This window comes from Amphiprion ocellaris, chromosome 3, assembly GCF_022539595.1.
Source record: "Amphiprion ocellaris isolate individual 3 ecotype Okinawa chromosome 3, ASM2253959v1, whole genome shotgun sequence".
NCBI classification, from domain to species: domain Eukaryota; kingdom Metazoa; phylum Chordata; class Actinopteri; family Pomacentridae; genus Amphiprion; species Amphiprion ocellaris.
In genome coordinates, this window is record NC_072768.1 from 20,703,618 (window position 1) to 20,729,530 (window position 25,913).

Genomic DNA, 25,913 nt, shown 5'->3' on the forward strand with positions numbered 1-25,913 from the left:
GGCACAGATCGTTGTCATGGATGTGCGCAGCCATGATTGTAGTCCTTAAACACAGAGGTCCCCTCAAGGTTCCCTCACTACACTTACGTTTTTTTTTTTATTTATTTATTTTTTTACCTACAAGCACGAAAGTAACAAAATATATTTACTCAGCAACTTAAGTTTTTGGTAAGTACTCCATTTTTCCTTTATTTATATTTTAAACCTACCCATACATTGCAAAAAAAAAAAGCTATGTTTGGAATTTTCTTGTTTTATCTTTTTTTAATGAACAAATTTACAAAATGGCTGTGGATTTAAACATTTAATTTAAAGTGTCATTCAAAACCTGTAACTTTAAATGACTATAAAATTTTTTGTAGAAAAAGAAAATTTAAATGAATTGACATTTTAAAAAGATATACAGTTTATAGCCATTATCAAATCATTTCAATTTTCTTTAAAAAAAATGAAATTTTACAATATTAATAATTATTTACATAGTAATCATTATCATTAAGGAAATGGGTAAATTTAAGTTTTACTGTAAAAATATTTGATGGCTACAACATCAGATGGCTATTCTTTGTTGTACAGATTGGGATTTAGTTTGTTAGTTTGTTTTTTTAATGCAGTCTGCATATATATTGCACTTTTTTATTGTTTTTATTTAGTTTTTTGTTTGTTTTATTGTGCTTTCTGTGAATTTTAAATGGAAAATACTAGCATTATGGCATTCAAGGATGAAGTAAAAGGATCTTACTATATTCTTAATCCACTGTATCTGAAAGCTTTGTAGAAATATTAGGGGGAACAAGCTGCTTTTCATATAATGTTCACAGAAGGGATAAGCTTCTCAAAAATGTAACAGTGAAAAAAAAAATTAGTCCCAGATAACAGATGGACAAATATTTATGGAAATGTACTTTTAGCTAACATTTATCTGTTAAAGTCACTGTAAGGTTGATCACGAAAAAACTTGGTGTGTGTTAAGGTTAGTAGTATGATTACTGTGGTTTAGTTAAACGTGGCAAAGCTATCTGAAGCAGAGGCAGCAGTGTGGCAGTTTGAGATGTGTAGTAGTCTATAATAATAATAGCAGCAGCATCTCTTTGACTATTTCTGCCTGAAATTTATATGTAACAGTCCTTCATCATCTCCAGCAAGAGACCAAGAAGAATCTGTGCCTAACGTAGCATATAGCAGCAGGCATTTTCAGATCTCAGATTTTTTTTTTAGGTGTTGCAGCTGCAGGCAGAGCAGCTGCAACACCTAAAAACATTCAAGCCGGTTTCTAATCCACAGGTGTCACGGGTTCGTTTAAAAAAAAGTTATAAAAATGATGGCAAGGCCGAAGAGTTCCAAAAGCAGTGAATTCTTTTATTTGCACCAAATCCTTTAAAAGTGTATATAAATATTTACAGTGCAAAAAAACTGGTGGACACAGCAGGAAAAAAAAAAAAACAGAAGTATTTACAAAGAGCTTGAACCTTACAGCAGGCAGCCACATCGCCTAGAACCTCCAGCACCAACTCTTAGGTAGTGATGGTCCTCTGATACCCGAGGCTTCGACACATGCGCTGTAGCTCATGAAGCAAACGTATCGAGCCACTGTGCCGAGGCGTGGTTTGGTCACGTGACTCGTGACGTTTGAATCACTTCAGTGACGTTCGAAGCACTCAACTGCTTCGAATCACCTGATTGGTTCGGTTTGTTATGTGAATCATTCAGCGGGATCGAGTGTTCCGGGATAGGAGATCCCTATTTAGTGTTGTTCATTTGAATTGTTTTTCGCAGAATAGATTGGTTTTTTTGCTGTTGTTTTTGCTTTGAGTTAGTAGTATGTCAGATTTCGTATTTCGTAGAGAATAAATATATATATATATATATATATATATATATATATAATATATATATATTATATATATATATATATATATATATATGTATTCCCAACTCACCACCCCCCATGCTACAACACCTGGCACAGAAACCTTGTCAGGTGCTTAGCTGACAGACTACAAACCAAAGAAAAGAACAGTTCACTGACTGTTGCGTACACTTGTGGCTCTGCAGTTCAAAACTTTTGGATTCACCAATCAGAATGGCAGCCAGTGTGAAAGAACGTTTAATAACAGAATGCACAACAATTAACATAAAGAATACCAGCAGCAGTCTCTACATCACAAGCACCACCACAGCCTCGTCCTCCACCACCACCAGCACCTTCCACAGTATTTTTTTTCTCTTTGAATAGGGAATGACTGACATTTCTGGTGATGATGATGATGATCTTCAATATTTTTCAGTTCAACTGTGGAGCCTATTAGACGAAGACGCAAGTAGAGCCTGGCAAATGCAAAGCGCCACAGCGAATGCAATTGTAGAAAGAACGGCAGACCCACTGGCTTACTGGGCAACCCACAAAACTGTTTACCCAAACTTGTACAATGGAGCCAAACATTTCCTGTGTACCTCAGCCTCATCTGTGCCGTGTGAACAGGTTTTTTTTTTCTAAGGCTGGGGAGATAGTGAGTAAAAGAAGGAACTGCTTGAGTCCCAAACAATGTTCCCTGTAATTTTTCTGAGTCTGAGCAAACACACAAACTCCCTGAGCGTCCCTTGGACCACTGTGAGCAACATCAGACGTGTGCACTGTGGTCACACCAGCATCACATCCATTCAAGTTACATGGTTCATTAAAAGAATCAAATTACAGCATTTACATTTCTGTTAAAACACTTTGTCAACAGGAGCCAGTTGAAGGCTGCAGTGATTTTAGTGACACTACAATGTATAAGAGTGAAGTTATTGAATATTTGTCTCTCTTTACTGTTGCAGTGGTTTTGCAAATTGCAGACGGACCCTGTTCACTCCATAGACACCAATGTTATTCCTGTAGCTTGAAAGACAGCTACTTTTGATAAAACTGGGCTTGTAGCACATTGTCTGCCTTGCAACAATGGGAAAGAGGCACCATTTATGTTTTAACAACCTATATCTAATGAGTTATTGATGCTGGAAGTCCGAATCTGTGAATATCTTTCCAACTTTACTGAACTTGGGGCCACTACCACCTAAGGAGTGATATATTTAATTTTGAAAAAAGCATTTAGCCATACTTAAAGCTTTAAGTGCTTTATTAACACGGAACTAAAAATTTTGTATTGTTTTATTATCATAGGTTCTGTCTGAAAAGAGGTGGCATCATTTTAAACAGTGAAATCAAACTAATAAAATGTAATGACCAACCAGTGAGTAATACTGGATTCTGCAAAAACATAAACAACTTTTTTAAAAATCTAAATCTTATCTTAACACAGTTAATGTATTAACTTATTTTTGTGTGTATGCATGTATTTATTGATTTATTTAATACTGTTAACATATCAGAGTTCTGAGTGAATTTTTCTTAAGATAGGCAAAGGCCATTTATTGATTACATACAGGCTCTTAAATGTTTATTAAAAACTGAAAAGCATTAAAAAAAAAAACAACTTAGGCATTTATTGAGTCACTAAAATACTGTAGAGTACAGACCACATCAGCATGATTATAAGCATCCTCTGGTAAATTAACAACCAGATACTGATGTCTCTCACCATATGGACTTCAGGAGATGACTGGGGGATGATAAACTGTGACCTACTGGTTGGGTTCTCTCTGTTCTCATGTTTCTTACATGTTTGTCCCTGACAGCCGGCCGTAATGTTTTTTGAGCAACACACCATACTATGACGTTTTTACAATGATGGTTCTACTATGAAACCAGTTTGACATGTTCAGGCATTCTTTGTGTGAAAACTCAGAGATTTCAGGTATCAGAAGGTGGTTTTCAACTTTCTTTGTTAACTTTCTGCCTCAACTTGAAACTAAATTTATTTCACTAACCCAGCCCTCTGGACTTCCAGGAAGCTGTGTTCCTATTGGCTGTCCAGGTGGCTGCTTGGTGTTATCAGGAACACCTGAGCAGCTCAGTGTCTTCCTGCTTTATTTAGCTGCAGACAAACATTTCCTCTGCTTCTCTTCACCACAGAACCGGGTTTGGCTCCGTTGCTTCAGTTTGTTCTTTAGGCGTTGGCTTGCAGCTTCCAGCAGTAAAATCGTCTTTAATGTGTTTCTTGGTGTGTTTTAGGGCTTTGTACTGGATAGTTGTCTTGATAAATGTGGTTCTTTAGCCACAGTTGGCACATGGTGCTAATGTGTGCAGTGATCAGTGGATTTGGTGCAGCTGAGTTGTGTCTTTATCTTGGCTGTAGTGAGTCTTTAGAGGTTTTTGGTCAGACACATTCTGTATTCTTCTTCTCCAGAAGGTAAGAGTTCCTGTCCTGATTCTCTGTTCTCAGAGGTTCTCTGGTAGGCTGCAGGAGACTTTAGCGTTTGGGTTGTATTAGTTTGGTTTTTGTACGGTTTCATTTGGACGACTATCTTGAGGCCCCTCCATGTGGTTTAGTGAGGTTTTCTGGAACAGTTCTACAAAGCAACCTGCAGCAGAAGAGACTTTGAGAGTTTTTAGGAAGTTCTGGAGACCAGACTTTAGAGCAGCAGAAACATTTGTCAGCAGTTTGAGCAGGAGAAGGTGAGCTTCAGAGTAGAAATGAGATGGAAACCTTCTTGACCCGTGTGGTGAGGTCCTGTACCAAGAGTTTGAGCAGGTTGTGAAGAATCTGTAGTTCTTTGGTCTGAAAGCACAAGAAGAGTCGACTCATTAAAGGAGAAAACAGGAGATACTGTTGGTTCTTCTGTCGCTCTGCAGTTTCCTTAGACTGAATATCAAGTTTATATTTTAAATGATTTCCCATGTGAGCCCAAGAAGACTTCAATAAACTCCCTCCATCCCATGGACACAACATATTTTATTACCATGTTAAATGTTTTTTTTTTTTTTTTAATGTTTTTGAGTTTTAATCATAGTTTTTTGTCTTTGCTTGTTTAGTTTTGTCATCTGTGTAAAAGGTGCTAAACAAATAAAGTTGAATTGATAAACTGAATAATTGACTAACTCATGATTGTGACAACAGAAGTATTTTCGTTGTGATTTAAGGGTTTATTTCATTTTTAAGGTTGGGGTTAAAATCTTGACAGAAAAAGAAGATTAAAGAAATAAACTACATAACAAAAAGCAATTAAATCAAACAAAAAAAATTAATACAATAAAACTTTTAAAAAGTTTTATTCTTAAAAAGATTTAAGAAATTTAAGATGTAATTTTCTAATTAAACATTTAATTTTTTTATTAAATGTTTTGTCTTTTTAAAGGTTTAATAATCTAATTAAATGTTTTGCATTTTTAAAAATGTTTAACATTCTTCTTGTTTAATTTTATTTTTTAAATGTTTAATTATTGAAAATATTTTATCTGTAATTTTTAATATTTGTATTTTAAAAATTTTGTTTAATTTCATAATGACATGTATTGTATGTTGTTGAATTATCTAATTCAATATTTTGTCTGTTTAATAGAGTTAAACATTAAATACAATTAAATTATATGTACATATACCACCTTTTAATGTTTAGTTTTCTTTTTAAATGCTTCATTGTATTTTCTGTTTAATTCCTATTTGAAGTTTTATTGTCTTTAAGATGTAATTTTCTAATTAAACATTTAATTTTTTAATTAAATGTTTTGTCTTTTTAAGGGTTTAATAATCTAATTAAATGTTTTGCATTTTTAAAAATGTTTAACATTCTTCTTGTTTAATTTTATTTTTTAAATGTTTAATTATTGAAAATATTTTATCTGTAATTTTTAATATTTGTATTTTAAAAATTTTGTTTAATTTCATAATGACATGTATTGTATGTTGTTGAATTATCTAATTCAATATTTTGTCTGTTTAATAGAGTTAAACATTAAATACAATTAAATTATATGTACATATACCACCTTTTAATGTTTAGTTTTCTTTTTAAATGCTTCATTGTATTTTCTGTTTAATTCCTATTTGAAGTTTTATTGTCTTTAAGATGTAATTTTCTAATTAAACATTTAATTTTTTAATTAAATGTTTTGTCTTTTTAAGGGTTTAATAATCTTATTAAATGTTTTGCATTTTTAAAAATGTTTAACATTCTTCTTGTTTAATTGTATTTTTTAAATGTTTAATGATGGAAAATACTTTATCTGTAATTTCTAATATTTGTATTTTAAAAATTTTGTTTAATTTCATCATGACATGTATTGTATGTTGTTGAATTATCTCATTCCATATTTTGTCTGTTTAATATAATTTAATGTAATTTAATGTTTAACTCTATTAAACAGACAAAATATTGAATGAGATAATTCAACAACATACAATACATGTCATGATGAAATTAAACAAAATTTTTAAAATACAAATATTAGAAATTACAGATAAAGTATTTTCCATCATTAAACATTTAAAAAATACAATTAAACAAGAAGAATGTTAAACATTTTTAAAAATGCAAAACATTTAATCAGATTATTAAACCCTTAAGACAAAACATGGGTACCCGTATAGCTCAACGGGTTAAGCGGGTGACCCATGTACAGGGGCTGGTTCCTGTCGCAGTGTCCCGGGTTCGAGTCCCGCTAGTGACCCTTTGCTGCAAGTCTTCCCCCGACTCTTCTCCCCTGTTTTCTGTCTTTCTCTCACTACACCTAGCCAATAAAAAGACAAAACATTTAATTAAAAAATTAAATGTTTAATTAGAAAATTATATTTTAAAGACAATAAAAGTTCAAATAGGAATTACACAGAAAATACAATGAAGGATTTAAAAAGAAAATTAAACATTGAAAGGTGGTAAAACATTTAAAAAGAAAAACCTTAAAGATTTAATCGAAACATTAACAGACTGTCTGAAGGTTCAAACTAACAGAGAACTACTCAAGAACTTTTAAGATTTCAGTCCTCAGACTGTGTGAAGGTTCAAACTAACAGAGAAGTACTCAGGAACTTAGAAGATATCAGTCCTTGGACTGTCTGGAAGTTCAATCTAACAGAGAACTACTGTGGGACTTAGAAAATTTCAGCCCTCAGACTGTGTGAAAGCTCAGGTCCTGAGGACTCGGGAGGTGTGGAGGCTTTGAAAGTCTTGGAACTGAGGGTTCAACCCTCCAGCACAAAGGCTAAAGTCCAACCTCCTGAGAAAAACGATCGAGTCGAGACTCAAGTTAAAAAAAACTCAAAAATGGCAAAAAAATAGATGATAAATGCGCAAAAAAAAAAAAGTATCTGAGTGAGTAGCTCAGGGGTAAGAAGAGAAACGTGCTCTTCAATAGTTATTGTCATTATTATTACTAGTAATATTATTTTTGTGTCCACTACAACCCATACAATCATCTAGTGTAGTCAAACAGGAATGTGTGCATGGCGAATCAAATCCAGAACAATCCACGAACCGACCACGTCTTGATTGCACTTCATATTATTGACCACTAGATGTCCTACTCGAGCACTGTGTGTCATTGAGGCCTCGAGTAATGAACCATGTTTTGAATGAAGTGTCGAAGCTTCAACAAAGCCTCGATCAGCCATCACTACTCATAGGCTGTTCAACTCAGGGCCCATATATATAAATATATATATATATATATATATATATATATATATATATATATATATATATATATATATATATATATATATATATATATATAAAACCATAAGGAAGAACCAAATCCATAATACAATTAAACCAAAATTACACAAAACAAATTATGGTAACTGAAACAACTCTGAAAACATAATAAACCACAAAATAACTACAGAACCAGGAAATGGGAAGGTCCCGGTCACGTGGTGGCCTCATTGCGCGCCACTTGCCCCATTTATCCCACGGCCCGGAAGCGCCTCTGTTTGGCCCACGACACAGAGGCTGCACAGTCATTGAGAGGTGAGTGTTACTGTCCGGGTGTGCTTGGTGTGGGGAGACGTGTAGGCGCCGAGTGTGCACCCTCGACGCGTTACAACAGGGAAGAGTTGAGTCCAGATATAGGGAGGATTATGACAGGCAGTTTATGAGTCCAGGGACGGGGAACGTGCGGGCGATCCCGGCAAACAGTTTCTCAGCGCGCGCTGTGAGAACAATGGAGCGCGCGTGCGCTCCTGCACCCCGCCCCCTCCGGAGCCGCCGAGAGGAGAAAAGGCGCACAGGGCTTAAGAGTGACGGGCATTTAGAGGCGCTCCGTCACAACAGGTATTTCGCCCTTCATTCCTGACATTTTTGAGGAGTGTGACTATGCACCCTCACAAGTGACTGACCATCTGGACCCAGGCAGGTCACTGACATCTGGAGCTTTCCAGTGGCACTCTCTACCAACTCACCTGGCGACTTCCTCCTCTCCTCTAACTCACTTGTTGTCTTCAGGTCAGGCGTTCAGTCCTTTGGCTGTTGTTTCTAAAAGCAGGGCCAGGGAAAACAACTGGTAGGATCAGGAATAAGAGGCGGTCTGAAATACTCACCGATACACCAGTGAAGCAAGCATTGATGGAAGAAGAACAGAGAAGAAGCCAAATTGTAGGAAAGATTAGGCCTATCTCAGGAAAGAATAAAGGCAAGCAAAAGAATAAGGGTAGACAGCCCACCAAGAATATTTTGAAGAATTCTGAGGCTTCAGACGAGGAAACCTTATGTGTTGTCTGTATGGAGCCATTTGGAAACTCGAAACCAAAGGAAACATGGGTAAAATGTGCCCTATGCAGTCTCTGGGCCCACCAAGTCTGCACTCCAGGGTTACAAACATTCATTTGTCACCATCGTGGCTCTGATTAAAAATACACACACATACACACACACACAGACATTGTTTTTTGTTAGACCTACATGTTCTTTGTACAGCTACATTGTAGTTTTCATTTGGCATACATACCATTAAGGAAGTTTGTTATAGACAAGTTTACGCACGCACGCACGCACGCACGCACACACTCCTGAGTCAAACAGAAAGTGGATTTGAGTTATGGTCAGTCACAAAGATAGAGAGAGACATTGTTCTGAATCATTCATTAGTTTCAATAAACCTCTTTTTGAAACACATCACATGGTGTGACCCCTGTTTATCTTTTTTGTCTACTTGTTACAACTTACCCCAGCATGTGTTACAACCTATACCCCGGCAGTGGGGTAGGTTGTAACACAGGATCACCATGTATTTGACATCTCCTCATCAGGTCTGTGATATTCTTGCAGAGGTTTGAATTGGTGCCTTTTGTCGTAAACAAATGTGGGTACTTTGTATTAAAGTTAGAGAACTGTACCTCAAAAATTCAGCGAGTTGAAGGTGCTGAAACAAAAAATGTTACAACCATACCCAGTCTCCCTATGTTATAAAAGACTAACTTTAAGGGCCTAAAGAGATGAAATTAAAAGTCACCAAAAACCTACTGAGCTTCATACAAACTTTTTCTTTTCCTCTTTCATTAATCTTTTCACAGACTTGCACATTTATTTTGCGACAGGGTCTTTGTTGTCTAGGCCCCTAATTGGTGCAACTTCCTGCCTAAGGATATTAACCAGATAAAATTAAAATTTACAGATTTGAACAAACCTTTAAAGTTGCAAACATTGATTTGATGAGTCGTGTTGACATAATAATACTGGTAATTACATTCACCCAAAATGTTGTGTTGATTGACTTATAGCAAAAGTTCACATTATGGTAAATTAATTAAATTGTCTTTTTCTTCTCACCTTGTGGTCAGGATTTAAAATCTTTAAAAACAAAAAACTCGTATTTATTCTAGTAATTATTAAAAAATCGGTAATTTAAAATGCCACTGAGTGTAAAGACAAATTTGCCCTTATGATTATAGTTCATTGGTTGAACATAATTTTGATATAAGTTGTCACAACTCAAAAGGACCAATGTAAATTGTTGCATTAATATATTTTGTTAAGCCTAAACATTATTTTTCAGAGTGGAGATGCAGGTGACAGAGGAAAGGCTGAGCGGTGATGAGGAAGGGTGCAGAGAACTCCACCATTTGATGTCTAAGAATCATTTATCAGCTCTGCTTGCCCAGTAATGTGATCCTGTCCCTCAAAATGGTCGCCAACTGTCCACTACTATTTCCAATATTTGTTTCATGGCCTCCATTGCTTTGTACAGATGTTGTGTGTTGGAAAAACAAATACTTATTCCCCCATATTTATAAAATAAATAACATTCAATAAAGTGACACATGCTAAGTTTATATATTTTTTCAGTAGACCGTTTGGCTAACTAAGACTCAGTCACTCACTCGGTTTAAAAACACTTCTTACCATTTATATACAGTCTACGCTTCTTACAAACGGCATACGTTTCCCGCCTCTCCACATCCTGCTTCCTTTAGCTGCTCTGGCCCTGGAGAAGATTAGCTGCTGGATTCATCTCAGTCAGTCACGTTAAGATGAGTTACCTGAAACAAATTGAGGTTGAAAACTTTAAGTCATGGCGGGGAAAGCAAGTTATCGGTCCGTTCATGCGGTTTAACTGCATAATTGGCACAAATGGCTCCGGTAAGTTAACTTTCAAAGCAAATATTCTAGCGAGCTAAACTAGGCTCAATAGCCTGCTAGCTTAGTTGAATTAATATTAAGCTAGCTGCTGCCTAACTCAAAGCACTCAATTGTCAGATAAAAATCTGCAAGTCTTATAGTTTTGAGCTTACTTCTTTAGTATTACATGATGAACTCTATGAAATATATTAAAATTGGTTAATTACAGGTATATTAAGTTCGGTGTATTAATTAAAAAGACAGTTAAAACATATCTTAGGTAGCCTTAACGTTAGCTAGCTTAGTGTTCTTAGCTAATTTATCTACTGAACGTTAGTGTTGTCGTGAATACTGCTGATTTCGCTATGCTATTATTGATATCGCATTATATTAATGAGAAAAGTAGTACAGAGATGTGCTGTAAAATTACTTTAGGCAAGTCAAATGTGATGGATGCCGTGAGCTTCGCTATGGGGGAGCGGGCCGCCGCTCTCCGAGTGAAGCACCCCGAGGACCTGATCCACGGAGCCCACATCGGGCAGCCAGTGTCGGACACCGCCAGTGTGGCCATACGGTTCTGCGACGACGAGGACCAAGAGACTGTCTTCAGTCGGACCATCAGTGGTCAGTATTACATGTAGAGTCGATTATTTATCTTTTAAACTTGCATTCCTTTTGTTTTACTCAGGGTTTCTGCAGGGCATTAAAAAGCATAAATAGTCATTAAATTGATTTTGTGAAAATGAAGGCCTTAAATGGCATTACAAATCATTAAATTTGATTCTCAGTGGCATTAAAAATTCTTTCTGTAGTTTTCAAGAAAAATATTTGATTATAATAATATGTAATTATAGACTGCAATTCGTCAGATATGTGCATCTGCGTAAACATGCCGAAGCATTGCGATAATTGTTCCGGCTGGTCGGGTACAGTTGCCAAAAACTGCATGTTGGGAAAGTGGCCGGCAGGCTTGACCAGGTGGAGGATAGCGGTGAAATGAGGAAATGCCGATTCCAGCAAAAATGGCTAGAAAACGTGGAATTCAGAGAATGACTGCAGCCTGTGGGTGGTCAGAGGTGGTTTCCGGATTCAAAAATAGTGAAATGTAGGGACAGTTTTCATATAAAAATCATCTTTTACAAAAAAAACAAACCTGTGTAATTTGTTGTGTTCATGGTCATGGCATTAAAATTTTTACAGTCTAGCATTAAAATGGCATTGAAAAGCGTTAAATTTGACTGGTTGATATCTGCAGAAACCCTGTTACTGTAGTTGATTTTACTGACAGTTACTGAGGGTACATTGTCAGTGCATTATTACATTATACTTTCTTTACTATCATCTTTCAGTAAGCTCTGAAAATACGGTTATAAAAATGTTGGCTGTCATTCTCTGTTATTTATTTATTTAGCAAGAACTTGCTCCTTTAAAGGCATTTACAAGGACTACCACATGCCATGTACATAGTCCAGGCTTTTTTGGAGCTATACGAAGTGCTGAGAATTACAGTAGCTATAAATTATGTTTTGTTTGTCTTGCAAAATACATATTATTAAAAGAAAACATTTTACAGCAACGTGTCCCAGTTCTCTACATATCCACTGATCACTGTGAATAAATGGCGGGCAAAAAACTATCCTGAGACAAAGCTTGCAGACGTTCTGCATCAGGGTACGTATAGATTTTTGTTGAATCTGTCTTAACTGCTTTTTATTGTTTTTGTTTTTTTTAAGAGGCCTCCTCTGAGTATCGGATCAATGGTGTACGTCTGACTTTGGCCGAATACACGGAGGAGCTCCAAAAGATTGGTATAGTGACCAAAGCTCAAAACTGTCTGGTGTTCCAGGTAAAATGCTATGGGACTGCACTGAAATGTATAGTAATACTGTTAAATATGAAAATCATGGGGGAAAACAGATTTCCTGAACAATATTTACAGTTCTACAAGATTCTGTTGTATTTCATTTTTGTCAGTTTCCATGAAATAGATAGTGCTGAATGAATATAAAGAAAAAAATGATTTCATACAAGACATAGATTGAAAAATGTGTGTGACATTTTTGCATTCAGCATATAACATGTTACGGTATATTGGTTGTCTTGCTTTACAAAGAATAAGAAATTACTTAGATAAATGATTGAAAATGACGGTGACAGTGAGCAATCATTAAAAAAAATGGATCTGGGATTGTTTAAGTTTTATCTCTATTCTTATTACTATAATAATGCATTATGTAGCATGGGGATGATAGATATAATCACAACTGCCTTCTAAAAGCAGGTGGTAAAAATGCCTCATGAATGTGTCACTCACATGCTCGTCACCAGGGGGCAGTGGAGTCCATAGCTTTGAAGGACCCAAAGGAGAGGACCAAGATGTTGGAGTGCATCAGTCAATCCAAGGAATTCGCTACAGAATACCACAAGAAGAAAGAGGCTCTGCTGAAGGCCACAGAGGATACACAGTTTCACTTCAACAAGAAAAAGTCTGTCATCGTTGAGAGGAACCTGGTCTCACAGGAAAAATTTGAGGTAATGGTAACATGCAGAAACAATATGAATTTGCTGTCCATCCTGTTATACATGCTTGTGCATCCCTATTTTAAAAATTAACGGACACAGCTAACTATTTCACCTGCCAGCTACATTCATAACTACCTACAGACAAATTAAGTGTCTGGCGTAGAGCAAATGGCTTGTAATGCCAATGGTGTACTATCACTAAATGCTGCTGTTTCTGCTTCCTGATTCAGGGGTCAGATGTGCCTTCTGAAAAAAAAGCAACAACAAAGACATCAGCGAAACTCTTTTAGAAATGTTACTTTTAATCTGTGAGACGCAATGAGTGATTACTAATGCAGTGTTGCTCTGCCAGATTTGGTAGTTTTCTGATTGTGGAGGCACCTTTTCCAGAAACAACTTCTCCAGTAGTAATCAGAATGACTATTAAGTAGGTTATGGATTACAGTCCCACCTACATTGATGCCTGAATTACTGCATTTAACACATATGTAACATTATCAGTTTGGGGGAAAAAACCTCATTTGAATGTAACCTCATATCAAATCAAAGAATGGTTTATGTCCAAGAATCACGGCTTGACACGTGCGGATGCTACATAACATACAAACTGTATCAAGATCATTTTTAAAGACTTTACGCTTTTGTTTCCCTTGAACTTTCTTCCTCTAATATGTCTTTATGCTTGTTTCCATCCAGGGATGTTCCCAACCACTATTTTTGTTGATGTGCTTCATGTGGAGCAAAGAACAGCAGCAAAAAACACGATAGTGTCCTAAATTTCTGATGTGCAGTATGTGTGATGACATGAATTGCATCATAAAGTGCATTAACTGGAGTGTTATTTTAGTTGCTGTAATTTCACTCTCCTGTTCATCTGTTAACTTCACCATGCCTCATTCTGTTTCAAGGCCGAGAGATATCAGGAATTGTTGGATGAGCTTCAACAAAACCGTATGCAGCTGACTCTGGCTGAGCTCTACCATAATGAAAAAGGCATCACAGCTTCCAGTGACACCCTGAGGGACAGACAGCACGCAGCAGCTGCTAAGAATGAGACACTGGTAAACTCAGAACAGACGGTCAAAACCCAAAAGAAGGAACATGGTCGCCACATGAGAGAGCAGCAGCACATTGAGAAGGAGATCCGGTGTGTTTGAGTTATTGTCCTGTGTGTGAGTTAAAATTTTAGAGGATGTGTTAAAGTACCCCTTTGGCGACAATTAAGGTTTTTACCTCATAAACATGTATGGACATGTATTTTGTTATATATGCTAGAAGACACATCATAAGCAAAATCAGCATTCAGTGTCATAGCTGAGCAATCGCACTTAGAAACTGTAACGGATGTGTGATCATTTCGAAAACATTGATTCAGACTTCCAGGGATTTATAAGTTACAAACCTAATAAACCAATCCTGTCAACTTGAAGGATGGGTCTCAGAATCAGTTTCCTGGTCGAACATGTATGGCTGCATTTTTTCAGTCTTACAAATTGTCATTGTGCAGTGTAGAGTAGTTTTACACTGAGCAGTGTTGTAAGTGAACTCCAGCTTCAGCACATGGAGGATAGAGAGGTGTACACATTTTAAAGGAAGTAACTGGGTAGAGTTACATCTAAGACATTTTAAGGCAGGGGCGACATATGTTCATGGTAAAAATTGATGAGTTTTAAGGGGTTTACATAGTGACTAGAGAGGGACTTTAATAGAATGTGAAACATTATATTTGCATTTCACAACAGTAAATAAACTCAGTAAGATCTCTAGTGAAAATATAAGTGTTTGAAAAGTATGCAAATGATATTTGATGGAGCAGCAAAACAATTTACCATTTGTTTTTCAGCAACCATTTTGTTTCAGGTTAACAGGCAAAAGTCTTGCGATACCATCTTTTTAGGCCAAATCAAACCAAATTATTATATTTATACATAGTTGATTTGTGAAAGCAAGTCTGTTATTTACCAGAAGTAACTGGCCTCCTTTCACCCTGTCACACAGAACACAGGAGCATATCCTAACCCAGTCTCGGTCCCAGTATGTCAAAGCCAAAGTGAACACCTCTCATCACATGAAGAAGGCTGAGGAGGCCCGTTGCAGCCTAAAGAAGAGTCAGAAGCTGTTGACTATTAAAGAGCAGGAGCTGGCAGAAGATCGGCAGGAAATTGTTGAACTTGAAAGAACCTGGAAGAATTATGAGAAGCAGGTCAGAGAACAGGAAGCTACCCAGAGGAGAGACATTGAGCTGGATGAGGATCAGGTGATGTGACATTAACTATTTACAGTGATGAAAAATTTAATTCTTTCGTTTTTTCATTTTTGTCTTTGTATTTAATACCAGCATCTTATACCTATATAGTCATAACATCCTTATTGTGTTTTTGCATGTATATCGGTTGCAGTTGGAGCGATATAAGGAGCTGAAGGAGCTGGCCCGAAAGCAGGGGGCTGTCCTCAGACAGCAGGAAGAAAAACTTCACTGGGAGGTGAGAGCGGACTGCGAAAAGATGGCTTTCGACAAGCGCAGACATAAGGAAGTAGAGGTACTGTTGGCAACTCATTAACCACAGATTAAACAGCTGTTGGAAAACACAAGTCTATTTATCTTCAGTTCACATTACAGAATTTGTCATTTATATGCTCTTAATTCTACCACACTTGGAACAAAATGTTTTGTAGGTTTCCATCAGGAACAATCAAACTCAACTGGAAGATTTGACACACAGAGCAGAGAAGCTAGAGGAGTACACCAAGACCTGCATGTATGTCGTGTGTATACCAAAGACCAAATCATACCTACAAGTACTCACTGAACCTAAATGATAAATAGATGCTGTCTTTGTTGAGGTTAATAGATTTTTCTGACTTCAGGGAGGCATTAATTATACACCTTGAAATCAAAATATTACATCATAGAACAAAACTGAGCATACTTTATTATAAAAGCACCGTAAAGCTGTTTTCAGACATAAACTGCAGCCATTATCTTTTCTAGATATTCCCTGTAGGAGCTGTACGTGAGAACGCAAACATCCAAATCAGTTGGACCAGTTATTAAATGGAATTAACCCTTACTGCCAGTACAAAATCTTTGCAATGTGTAATTGAGCTCATGTGTGACTACAGTGGATAATTGTCACACACGGTGAATGAGTGCGTGTGTTGTTGTGGGTCGAGTCCTGCACGCTGTACTGTGGTGCCTTCCATTACTTTAACCAGATATAGTTTTTTTGGTAGTGAGAACACATCTGAAACAGCCTCCATTTGTCTGCTACATGTGTGAACCTCAGGACGTTGTCCACAGTTCATTTGTGAATACGGTTTATAACTCAGGTCGTCCCTTGAGGACTACCGTCAGCGGGAGGAGAGGCTGAGTGCAGAGCTGCAGCAAGGTAGTCAACGTAGCGAGGAGGTGAACCAGGAGCTGAACCAGGTGATGGAGGAGCTGGGTAACGCCCGTCTGGACAGGCAGGAGAGCAAACGGCAGCTGCAGCGCAAGGAGGTGCTCGAGAAGCTTCGCAGGCTCTACCCCAAGACTGTGGTAAGAAACAGACAGTCATAATTATTATGGGTAATATCATTCAACTCCTGCTAAATTTGACTAAATGAAACCTGGCTGTAAATCGCTACAAATAAAAGACATTCTTGTTTTTGGTGTAATCACAACAATATAACCGCAAACCACTTTGGTACAGAGTCACCCATCATTCATAACTTGTTCACTGTAAGGTCTTTTGTCTGTCTTAACATAGTGGTAGTGAACAACTTAAAGGAGTATGGGATTTTGGAGAAAGATTGTTAACATGTACTTTGTCAACATATTTAAATAATTTGATGATTTACCTTCTTCCTCACTCCCACTGTCCTTATTCCTCCCATCTCCCCTCACTGTGGTCTTTCATTTAAACTGCTGAATCATTTAATTTGTCACATATCCTGTCCCAGTATGGCCGACTGTCTGGCCTGTGCAACCCTATCCATAAGATGTACCTGCTGGCTGTCACTAAGGTGTTTGGCCGCTACATGAATGCAATCGTGGTGGCATCAGAGAAAGTAGCCCTTGACTGCATCACTTTCATCAAGGAGGAGAGAGCTGAACCTGAGACATTCTTGCCTATTGACTACTTGGTGGTAAGTTGAAACTGTGTCTGAAGGGAAGCATGCATTTGTGAGATGTTTCAAAATGGAAAATCCCCAAAAGGCTGTTAAAATCTTTTATAATGTAGTGTAAATAATTAGTTTATTTCTTTGTCAATCACAGAAGTACACATATATGCCTATAGTATGTCTCTGAATCTATCGCTGCTGTATGCACAGGTGAATCCTTTGAATGAGCGACTGAGGGAGATGCCTGGTGCCAAGATGGTTGTGGATGTTGTACAAGTTCATCCTGGCATAGCTGCCGCCCAGCTGAGGAGAGTGGTGCAGTTTGTCTGTGGCAATGCCCTGGTGTGTGAAACCATTAAAGAAGCCAGGAGTATGGCTTTTGACAGACATGAACGCTTCAAGGTAAACTTTGCTCACAGATGCAGGAGTCAAAATCATTTAAATCCAGTAGGTTAGAGAGAGAAGCACAAAAAATGTTAGTTCTTTTGCTAGTATTTATTAAAATAACAGGAGACATGTCAATTTGTTGTCTTTCCTGTAGACAGTTTCTCTGGATGGAACATTGTTTGCAAAATCAGGTACAATCTCTGGAGGATCCAGTGACCTGCGCAGCAAAGCTCGCTGCTGGGATGAGAAGGACATGATGCATCTGAAGGAACGCAAGGACCAGTTGGTCATTGAGTTACATGTGAGTCCACACAGAAAATGTCACATTAAACTTCAGAGGCTTAAAAAATCTTGATTTCATTAAAATAAATCAGTTTAAATCTCTCAATTTTGTAGAATTGTTCTCTGTCTACAGAATTAAATTTTTTTTAATGATTTGTTATATCCTTCAAAACTGCAGTATATTTTTGTTAACCACAAGAGACTTGTTTTGATTATGAAATAGGACTTAATGAGGTTGAAGAGAAAGGAGTCAGACCTGAGACAGATCATTGTGGAGGCTCAGGGAGCTCAGACCCGTCTGAAATACTCTAAAGCTGAGTTGGAAAACCTTAGGAAGAAAGTCATTGTTAAATGCCAAGCGGTAGGGAGCACTCACATCTCACATTTAATATCATATTCCATACTGTGGCATTTGACATCGCTGTACTGTTTTTGTGTATTGCAGATATTTTTAGCTGTGTCACAATCACTTAAATCTGAAATCACATTAGACGTACAAGGACATACTGAGTGCAGAGATGAATTGACAGTTCACAGTTTGTCAGTGCTTATTGTGCCTCATCTATCCCACCAATTGTTTTCAGGAGATTTCTCAAATGAAAAGTGAATTAGCAAACCTGAGCTGTCAGATTCAGATGCAGCATGAGAGTGTGGAGGCCAAGAATGAAGAGATAAAAGCGATTAGAGACCAGATTGACCAGGTACTGCTGTTTACAGAGCTTTGATAATGTGTCAGCATGCTGACCTGGATGACAGTTTCTGCCCTTCTGCTAGGGTTACCAATTAATTTTTATTTATTCTTTAGAATCTGAAGAATTAAAAAAACTTAAATGAATTTGAATTAAAACTAGAATGTTATATGATGCCTGATTACATTGTTAAGAGCTGATTAATTTGGTTTTCGGGTATCATGGGTATCATCATCAGCACCAGTTAGCTGTCTTCGCCAACTTTGTGTATTTTGTCTTTTAGTGTTCTGCTTGTATTTTTAATGTATGGCTGTAGTCTTAAATGTGTGTTCTGGCCCTTATGTTATATGAATTTTAAAAGGCCATCTAGGGAAATGTTACCTGTTTAATGTTTACCTTTTTCTATACAGGTAAACATTAAATAAATAAACTAATTTCCAAAAACAAAACTGAAATTTTCAAGTGTTGAACAAACTATGTCTCTATCAGCTTGCTAGAACCAGCTCTTGTTCTGTGACTGAACACCTTTGCACTTGACATACTGCAAAAAGAAAAGAAAATTCCTATTACCTCCAGCACTGCCTCTAGGAACCAAGGTCCTATTGTCACGCTTGAACTTGATTTTATGGCACTTATCGAGGTTGTTTCCTCTTGACAAGATCTTTGCTTGTGTTATATCAGTGGTTCTTAACCTTGTTGGAGGTACTGAACCCCACCAGTTTCATATGCGCATTCACCGAACCCTTCTTTATTGAAAAATAAAATAGGATTTTTTTCAAATTCAAGACATAATTATATGTTTTACTGGTGCACAAAATTAACCATGTATTAACATCACTTGTGTTCTTGTATTCCCCATCTCCATGCAGCTTAAGGAAGTGTTCCTTTAGTTTTGCCGGTGCTAGACTAGAATTGCTTAACTTGGCATTGCAAATCATGCGGCTAGGACGCTGACTCCCATCACGTTCCATTATACATGTGAATCCATGTTGTACATATTCGTCCGACCACTTTCTTTTTTGCTCAACATAGTTAGTATGGATTAAAATATTAAGAAAGAAATCACACGACGTACCATCATGACAGTCACAAGTCGATTACTGAGCGCACCAAATTCCCTGCAGCACAGATTGGCCAAGCAATGTAGCGTGATCACCTGCAGCCAGTGATGGCCAAGCAGGGCGTGTCATCACGAATCATATGAGTCGGCTGTGTGTCTTGACCTCCGTCGAACCCCTGAGACTGACTCACCGAACCCTTAGGGTTCGATCGAACCCAGGTTAAGAACCACTGTGTTATATCTACTCTCAGATGTATGTCACTTTAGATAAAAGCTAAATGAAATTGTAGAATATACTATATACTGCATATATACTATAGGTGTTTAACAATATATATGTTCTGTATATTTAGATGGAGGACTTGGTTTTTTCAGACTTCTGTGCTGATATTGGCATGGACAACATCAGGGAGTATGAGCAGGAGCACTTGAAACAGCAGGCAGAGCTTGATAATAAAAGGTACAGCAATCACAGACCAATGTATTTCTGGCATTAGCCAAATCTGTGCTGATTTGTTTATGATAAATAACTCAGTGATAAACACTAGCAACAAAAACCTGCTTTGCTTTTCAACATCATGCATTTATATATGAAAATTTATATAATTTTTAAAAAGAAGGTTGAAATGAAATTGTTTTAATTGGTCCCTTTAATACAATCACAGTAGGCAAGTTCTCATTTGCAACACCTTCATCAATGTCTGCCTTCAGGCTGGAGTTTGAGATTCAGCACGGCCGCCTGACTGCACGGATGGAATATGAACAACACCAAATGGAGCAGCTGAGGAAGAAGCTCTGCAAAATGGAGGATACCATCAATGAGGAGGAAAGAACCATGGCTGAGGAGAGAAAAGTAATAATCTCACTTTTAATGGTGATATGAAGTAGGTCATTGCCATCAAACTGCAGCACATCTTGTAATTTGGCAATAGGTACAATACTATCCAGAATCATAACATTATTTTCTGAGAAACCTGGCAAAATGAATACCCATCTTCTGGTGTATCAATCCCATCCAAAATCTGTAATTATGGGTTTAGTGGACAGTCAGGCCGTTAGCTGGAATCATCCCGGCTAAAAGCAAACATGTAGGTGTTGTGTGCTTTGGTGGCCTTTACAGGTTGTTTCTGTCTCCCTACAGGATGAGATGAGGCTGTTGGAGGTGGTGGAGGAGGGTCAGAATAAGCTACTGGAGCTGAACAACCAGCTGCTCTCTAAGAAAAGCCAGGTGGCTGCTGTCAAAGCTGAGCTGGACCAGAAAAATCAAAGCCTTCAGCAGATTAACAAGTAAAACACAGTCTAATATTATTAGTGCCACTGCTACTGTTTCTGTGCTGTTGTGCAGTTATTACTGTAGCCACTTGTATAACTGCTGATAATAATAAAACTGCAATATGGATGGAGGGAAGACTAACAAACTGTTAACTGTGTACCATGTGATGTTCATTTGTGCAAACCATTCTGGTCCTTAACCCTTTGATGCATAACCTGGGTCAAAAGTGACCCAAATCCAATGGAAAATGGGTATCTCCTCATGTGGTCTATGCATCAAAGGGTTAATTTAGCTTGAAGGTAATCTGTGATTTAAATGTAAATGGACAGGTAGTCCCATCAATAAAAACAGTTCCTACATTAGAACCTGCTGTTCCCACTGAAAATATATATATGCCAGGTGTGTTAATACACAGACTGAAAGGAAGTAATATCTGAATATGTGACATTTATGTTTATGATGCATTTAAAGTTATGTTCCATCAGTAATATGGAAGCATCCATTTAAATGAACAATGGTTTCTGTTTTGATGAGCTGTGACTTTTTGAGATATGACATGAACTAAGGTATTCTGTTCGAATGTCTGGATTATAAGTGAATGATAGAATCCAATAGGAGCACATGTACCAAATTTTGACAGGGGATCTTTTTCTATTTTTACTTCTCATAGAGAGTTGGTGAAGCTTCAGCGAGAGGTGATGTCTGCAGAGACTGCCTTGGAGCAGAAACGCTTGACTAGACATAACATGCTGCTGGCCTGTAAGATCCAGGACCTGCCCATCACTCTGCTGTCAGGGAGCCTGAATGAAATCAGTGATGTGCAGGTAGGACAGAGATTTGTGGAAAGCTGGTCTAAATCAGTGTGGCACCAGTCCAGCAATTTTGGAATAGTATTGAATATTAATTTGAGCTCAAATGATCATGTTTTGAACAAATACTAAAGTTCTGTGGTGACAGTCTTATATGATGATGGATGTGTCTGTTCTGTGCAGCTGGAGACAGACTCTGAAAGCACTTCAGTCACTATGGACGTCTATGAGAGAGAGGCACATCTAGTCATTGACTACTCTGAACTAGAGGCAGAGCTCAGGGTGAGACATAAAGCCTCATAATCTTTCTTATTTTCTCTCATTGCTGTTCATTTTTATGATAAACGTGTTACAAAGCATGAACTGAAAATGTGTTGACAGGGTCTGCAGGCTGAAGAGGAGGTTGAGGCCTACCTGACGAGACTGAGTGAAACAGTGCTCTCCATAGAGGGAGTGTTAAATCGCACCGCCGCACCCAACCTGAAGGCTCTGCAGAAAATGAGGGAGATCAAGGACAAGTTACAGGGAATGACAGAAGGTAGTTTGTTTACTCTGTAAAGTTTTCTCTTATAAAAATGGAACTCCTGGTTGAATATATTACTATAATCTCTACGAACAGGGCTTTGCCAATCAAAACCATTTATATATTTTGCGTTGTGTTTGCATAATGTAAACATTTTTTATTATTTATTCTTGAAATTCTTGATTTTAATTTCTATGCAAGAATTTTGCGTGTTTTTTAAATGTTGCAATGTGATAACTGGACTGCTTTCTGTCCCTTGTTTAGCCTTTGATGCCAGCACTAAAGCAGCCAGGAAGTGTAGTCAGGAGTTTGAGCAAGTAAAAGCCCAGCGCTTCCAGCTCTTCAGCCAGTGCTTTGAGCATGTGTCTGTTGTAATTGACCAAATCTATAAAAGAATATGCAGGAACAGCAGTGCACAGGTGAGTCAGCAAGATATGAAATATAGAAACACAATCTGAAGTTTCTTTGTTATGTATCTATATATGAGTCAATTTTCTTTCCTATTCCAAAATTATGTTTGTAAAAAGCATCCTCATGCAAGTTTTACTTGTCTGTATTTGAAAGACTTACCAATCAGTAAGGTTTGTATACACTTAAGAGATGATATGCAATACACTGAACTATTTGTCTAACCCAGTCTGGTTCCCTTGTAAAGGGCACTTTCATTTTAACTAAATGTTTGAGGGGTTGATCAAAAAGATCTGAGACCATTCATGGTACACTTGCAGCATGTGCGATCAGTCATGAGTCAGGATGTCTTGTGACTCTGTGCTATCAACAGTGGACCTATGGTGGACACAGTTTTTGTGACCACTGGCATTTTCTCAGTACAATGTCTTAAGTCTTTGGTTACCCTTCGTATACTAAACAGTCTAAACTGCACTGTATATTATTCTCATTATCACTGAGTTTATCAAAATGTGTTACAAACAAAAACAGAAGGCCTTGAATAACAAAGTTGAATAAAATAACTTAAATACTCTGCTATATGTGCTGCAGGCCATTCTGAGTGCAGAGAATCCAGATGAACCATACTTGGGTGGCATCAGCTACAACTGTGTGGCACCAGGGAAACGCTTCATGTCCATGGAGAATCTGTCTGGTGGAGAAAAGGCAATCGCTGCTCTAGCTTTCATATTTGCCATTCACAGGTAATACTGTCAAATTACATTACATGATAGTTCATTATAGTGGAATAGATCCAACTAGTTACATAAAGATTACAAAAAGTGTGATTAAGGTATTACTGTAGATAATAACATGTATGTAGTGGTATCAGACAATGGGTAGAATGAACATAAAATCAATTGATAGACTGATGTATCAAAATGGCACCAAACATTGTGCCACAAGCCTCTCACTTTCCAAAATCTTTGAGCTGCGTCAGTATTTTATTGACATTCATATAGCTAGACAGCTGGATAATTGCTCCCCAAAGCTAATGAACAAAATGCCAAAACAAAGGAAACACAGTAATAACACAGCTGTTGACACATCAAAAATTGTCTTTCAAAAACTTCAATATTTTCTGACTGTGGGCTATGATACTTAGCCTGTAATGGCTGTGAATGCTTAAACGGATGAATGGATATAAAGAGAAAGGGCTTAGTAACCTTGGAGTGCATTTTGATCCACTGCTATTTCACTTCACTGACTTGAAAAAAATCACTCTTCTGATACTTGACCTGTCCCCTGAATCTGAAATTCTGTGACTGCTGCTTCTTTCTTATTTTCATGTGGTTTGAAACTGCTGTTATTTCATAAACCTAAAGCTTTTGTTTTACCTCTTTTGAATGGCAAGTCTCATTCTGAGTCATGACTATTAACGCTTGACCCACATCTTGGTTTACTTGTGTCTGTGCTGTTTGGTGTTTGTGTCATTCCTCTCAGCTTCCGACCTGCACCTTTCTTCATCTTGGATGAGGTGGATGCAGCCCTGGACAACTCTAACATTGGCAAGGTAAGATTCCAGCTGCATGTGCAGTTACTGCTAATATCGACTGTTGTTGTTAAATTACTTGATCAACAGAAAATGAACTGCCAGCTATTTTGATGATGGATTAATTTCTAAAAGCAACAACCAGAATTGATACTTTTATAACAGTCATGTGAAAACAATGTGTCAATCTTAAAGGGGCCCCACCTAGTGTTGAACTTCCAGAGAATTATCTCCTGAATCTGCAGCTCCTGTCCGCTTTACAGAGCTTTAGCCAATATGAGTTTACTGTATAGCTGACTCATCACCTTGCTGTTTTGCTTCACTCTCACTGTCATCATAACATCAGTTCCAGTGAGACACCTCTAAAAACCCACCACACAGTACTGCTCAGCAATAAACAGCAGCCGTCAACATAAACAGGCGTTTAGCAGTTGAAGCACTATGTGTTTCTCCAGAGTTGGTTCAGACATAACACGAACTGAAAGAGAAGGAGAAATGGGCTTATCATTATCCAGGTGGACAGACAGAACTACAATGAACCGATCATGTTGTTCCATAACTGTTAGATTGTATAAATTGACAACTTAAATTGTGATGAAATCATTCTTGTAAGGAGTCTTTGCTTTTCTCTATTATTTGTTATGTAGAGCGTCATCTTGAGTTAAGGGAAATTGTTAGGTTTCACTAATAATTAATTTATTGAAAATAATTATCCTCGTAAGCCCATAATGAAAAATTGCTGCCTTCATCTGCATTCATATCCACAACTGCTGGATATTAAATATCAGATGGTGTTGTAGATAATCTACATGGGCACCGTTTAACTTGTGTGACAGGACAATTAATATGTCATAGAACATATTTGTGCGTAACTTGTGTTGGGGATTTATCCAGGTGACCAGTTTCATCAGAGAGGAGTCCAAGGACAACATGCAGATCATCATCATCTCCCTGAAGCAGGAGTTTTTCTCCCGGGCAGACGCACTGCTGGGAGTCTATTCAACTGTAAGTAACTTTTATATCATGTAATAAGTGAGAGAGGAACTTTTAATTTCTTTCCTACATGACAGTGCAGCCAGTACAGTATTGTGTTTTTTTGCAGTTTGATGAATGCATGTTCAGTCGCATTCTGACCTTGGACCTGCGCCCCTACCCTCTGGTTGAAGAGGAACGGGACACAGACCAGGAGAGCACACCACAGGGTTCTTGTAGCCTGGAATCACATGCATGAAGCCAAAGTTTGGGATTCCCTTTTGTCGTTGTTAATTGGCTTCGGTTCTTACTGTTGTTGTCTTTTGACCAAGTAGTTATCTCAAAAGTCTCTCAAAGTTTTTACTGTTTGATTGGATTTGCGAGGCCTTATTTGAGCAGATTATGTGTTTTTGCTTTTTCTTGTGTAGAATTCAGGTAAATTTCATCAATTACAAGACTGAGTGGTGACAAGGGAAGAATAACCCCAAGTCTGGTCTAACATAAAACAACCACATATTCAGGAGAACTCTGCTCATCTGAAATGTGGTTCCTGTTGAGCTGTTCAAAGTGGATAAATGTTGGTATATCAAGAACTTGTTTTACTTGAACTGTTTTGTATTTAAGTTGTGCTTTTAGGCATGACTTATGTTCTGTTCATTAAATCTACATAGCTGAAGATACTGTGTGCACTAACATTTTTTAATATTGAAACCTAATAAATACATCCTGCATTGTTTGTCAGTTTTATTGACCAAGTGGGCATAATATGATGAATGCAATTTTATTAAACAATAAATAAATAAACACATAATTATTCTTAAAAAAGAGGCCATGAAATGAATCCTGCAATAAATAAATGAGGAATTCAGAATTAAAAGTCAATAAGATAACAAAAAGCAGTGCTTTGAAAAATATCCT

At 37.4% G+C, this 25,913-nt stretch overlaps 1 protein-coding gene across 3 annotated transcripts; it reads left to right on the forward strand.

The window, feature by feature from the left end:
• Positions 1-7,800: 7,800 nt before the first annotated feature.
• On the forward strand, positions 7,801-25,731 carry smc1b (structural maintenance of chromosomes 1B). Of its 3 annotated transcripts, XM_023281949.3 has the most exons (25): positions 7,801-10,455; positions 10,870-11,058; positions 12,168-12,280; positions 12,763-12,966; positions 13,866-14,104; positions 14,956-15,214; positions 15,357-15,497; positions 15,634-15,716; positions 16,288-16,495; positions 16,900-17,085; positions 17,272-17,463; positions 17,603-17,749; positions 17,954-18,091; positions 18,315-18,431; positions 19,833-19,939; positions 20,191-20,332; positions 20,621-20,766; positions 21,423-21,576; positions 21,745-21,843; positions 21,943-22,099; positions 22,349-22,503; positions 23,084-23,235; positions 23,975-24,044; positions 24,918-25,028; positions 25,126-25,731. In XM_023281949.3, exons 1-25 carry the CDS (start codon positions 10,347-10,349, stop codon positions 25,252-25,254), a joined length of 3,747 nt encoding a protein of 1,248 aa, XP_023137717.2. In that variant the 5' UTR covers positions 7,801-10,346; the 3' UTR covers positions 25,255-25,731. The 3 variants fall into 3 exon arrangements, with proteins under 3 accessions (XP_023137717.2, XP_054863798.1, XP_054863802.1); XM_055007823.1 differs by lacking the exon at positions 17,954-18,091; XM_055007827.1 differs by lacking the exons at positions 17,954-18,091; positions 18,315-18,431.
• The last annotated feature ends 182 nt before the right edge of the window (positions 25,732-25,913 follow it).

Bases quoted from the DNA above. Each gene is read 5' to 3' on its own strand.
- smc1b (XM_023281949.3), top strand. From the start codon at position 10,347: ATGAGTTACCTGAAACAAATTGAGGTTGAAAACTTTAAGTCATGGCGG. The intron at 10,456-10,869 runs GTAAGTTAACTT...AAATTACTTTAG, and splicing joins AATTGGCACAAATGGCTCCG to GCAAGTCAAATGTGATGGAT. The intron at 21,844-21,942 runs GTGAGACATAAA...ATGTGTTGACAG, and splicing joins AACTAGAGGCAGAGCTCAGG to GGTCTGCAGGCTGAAGAGGA.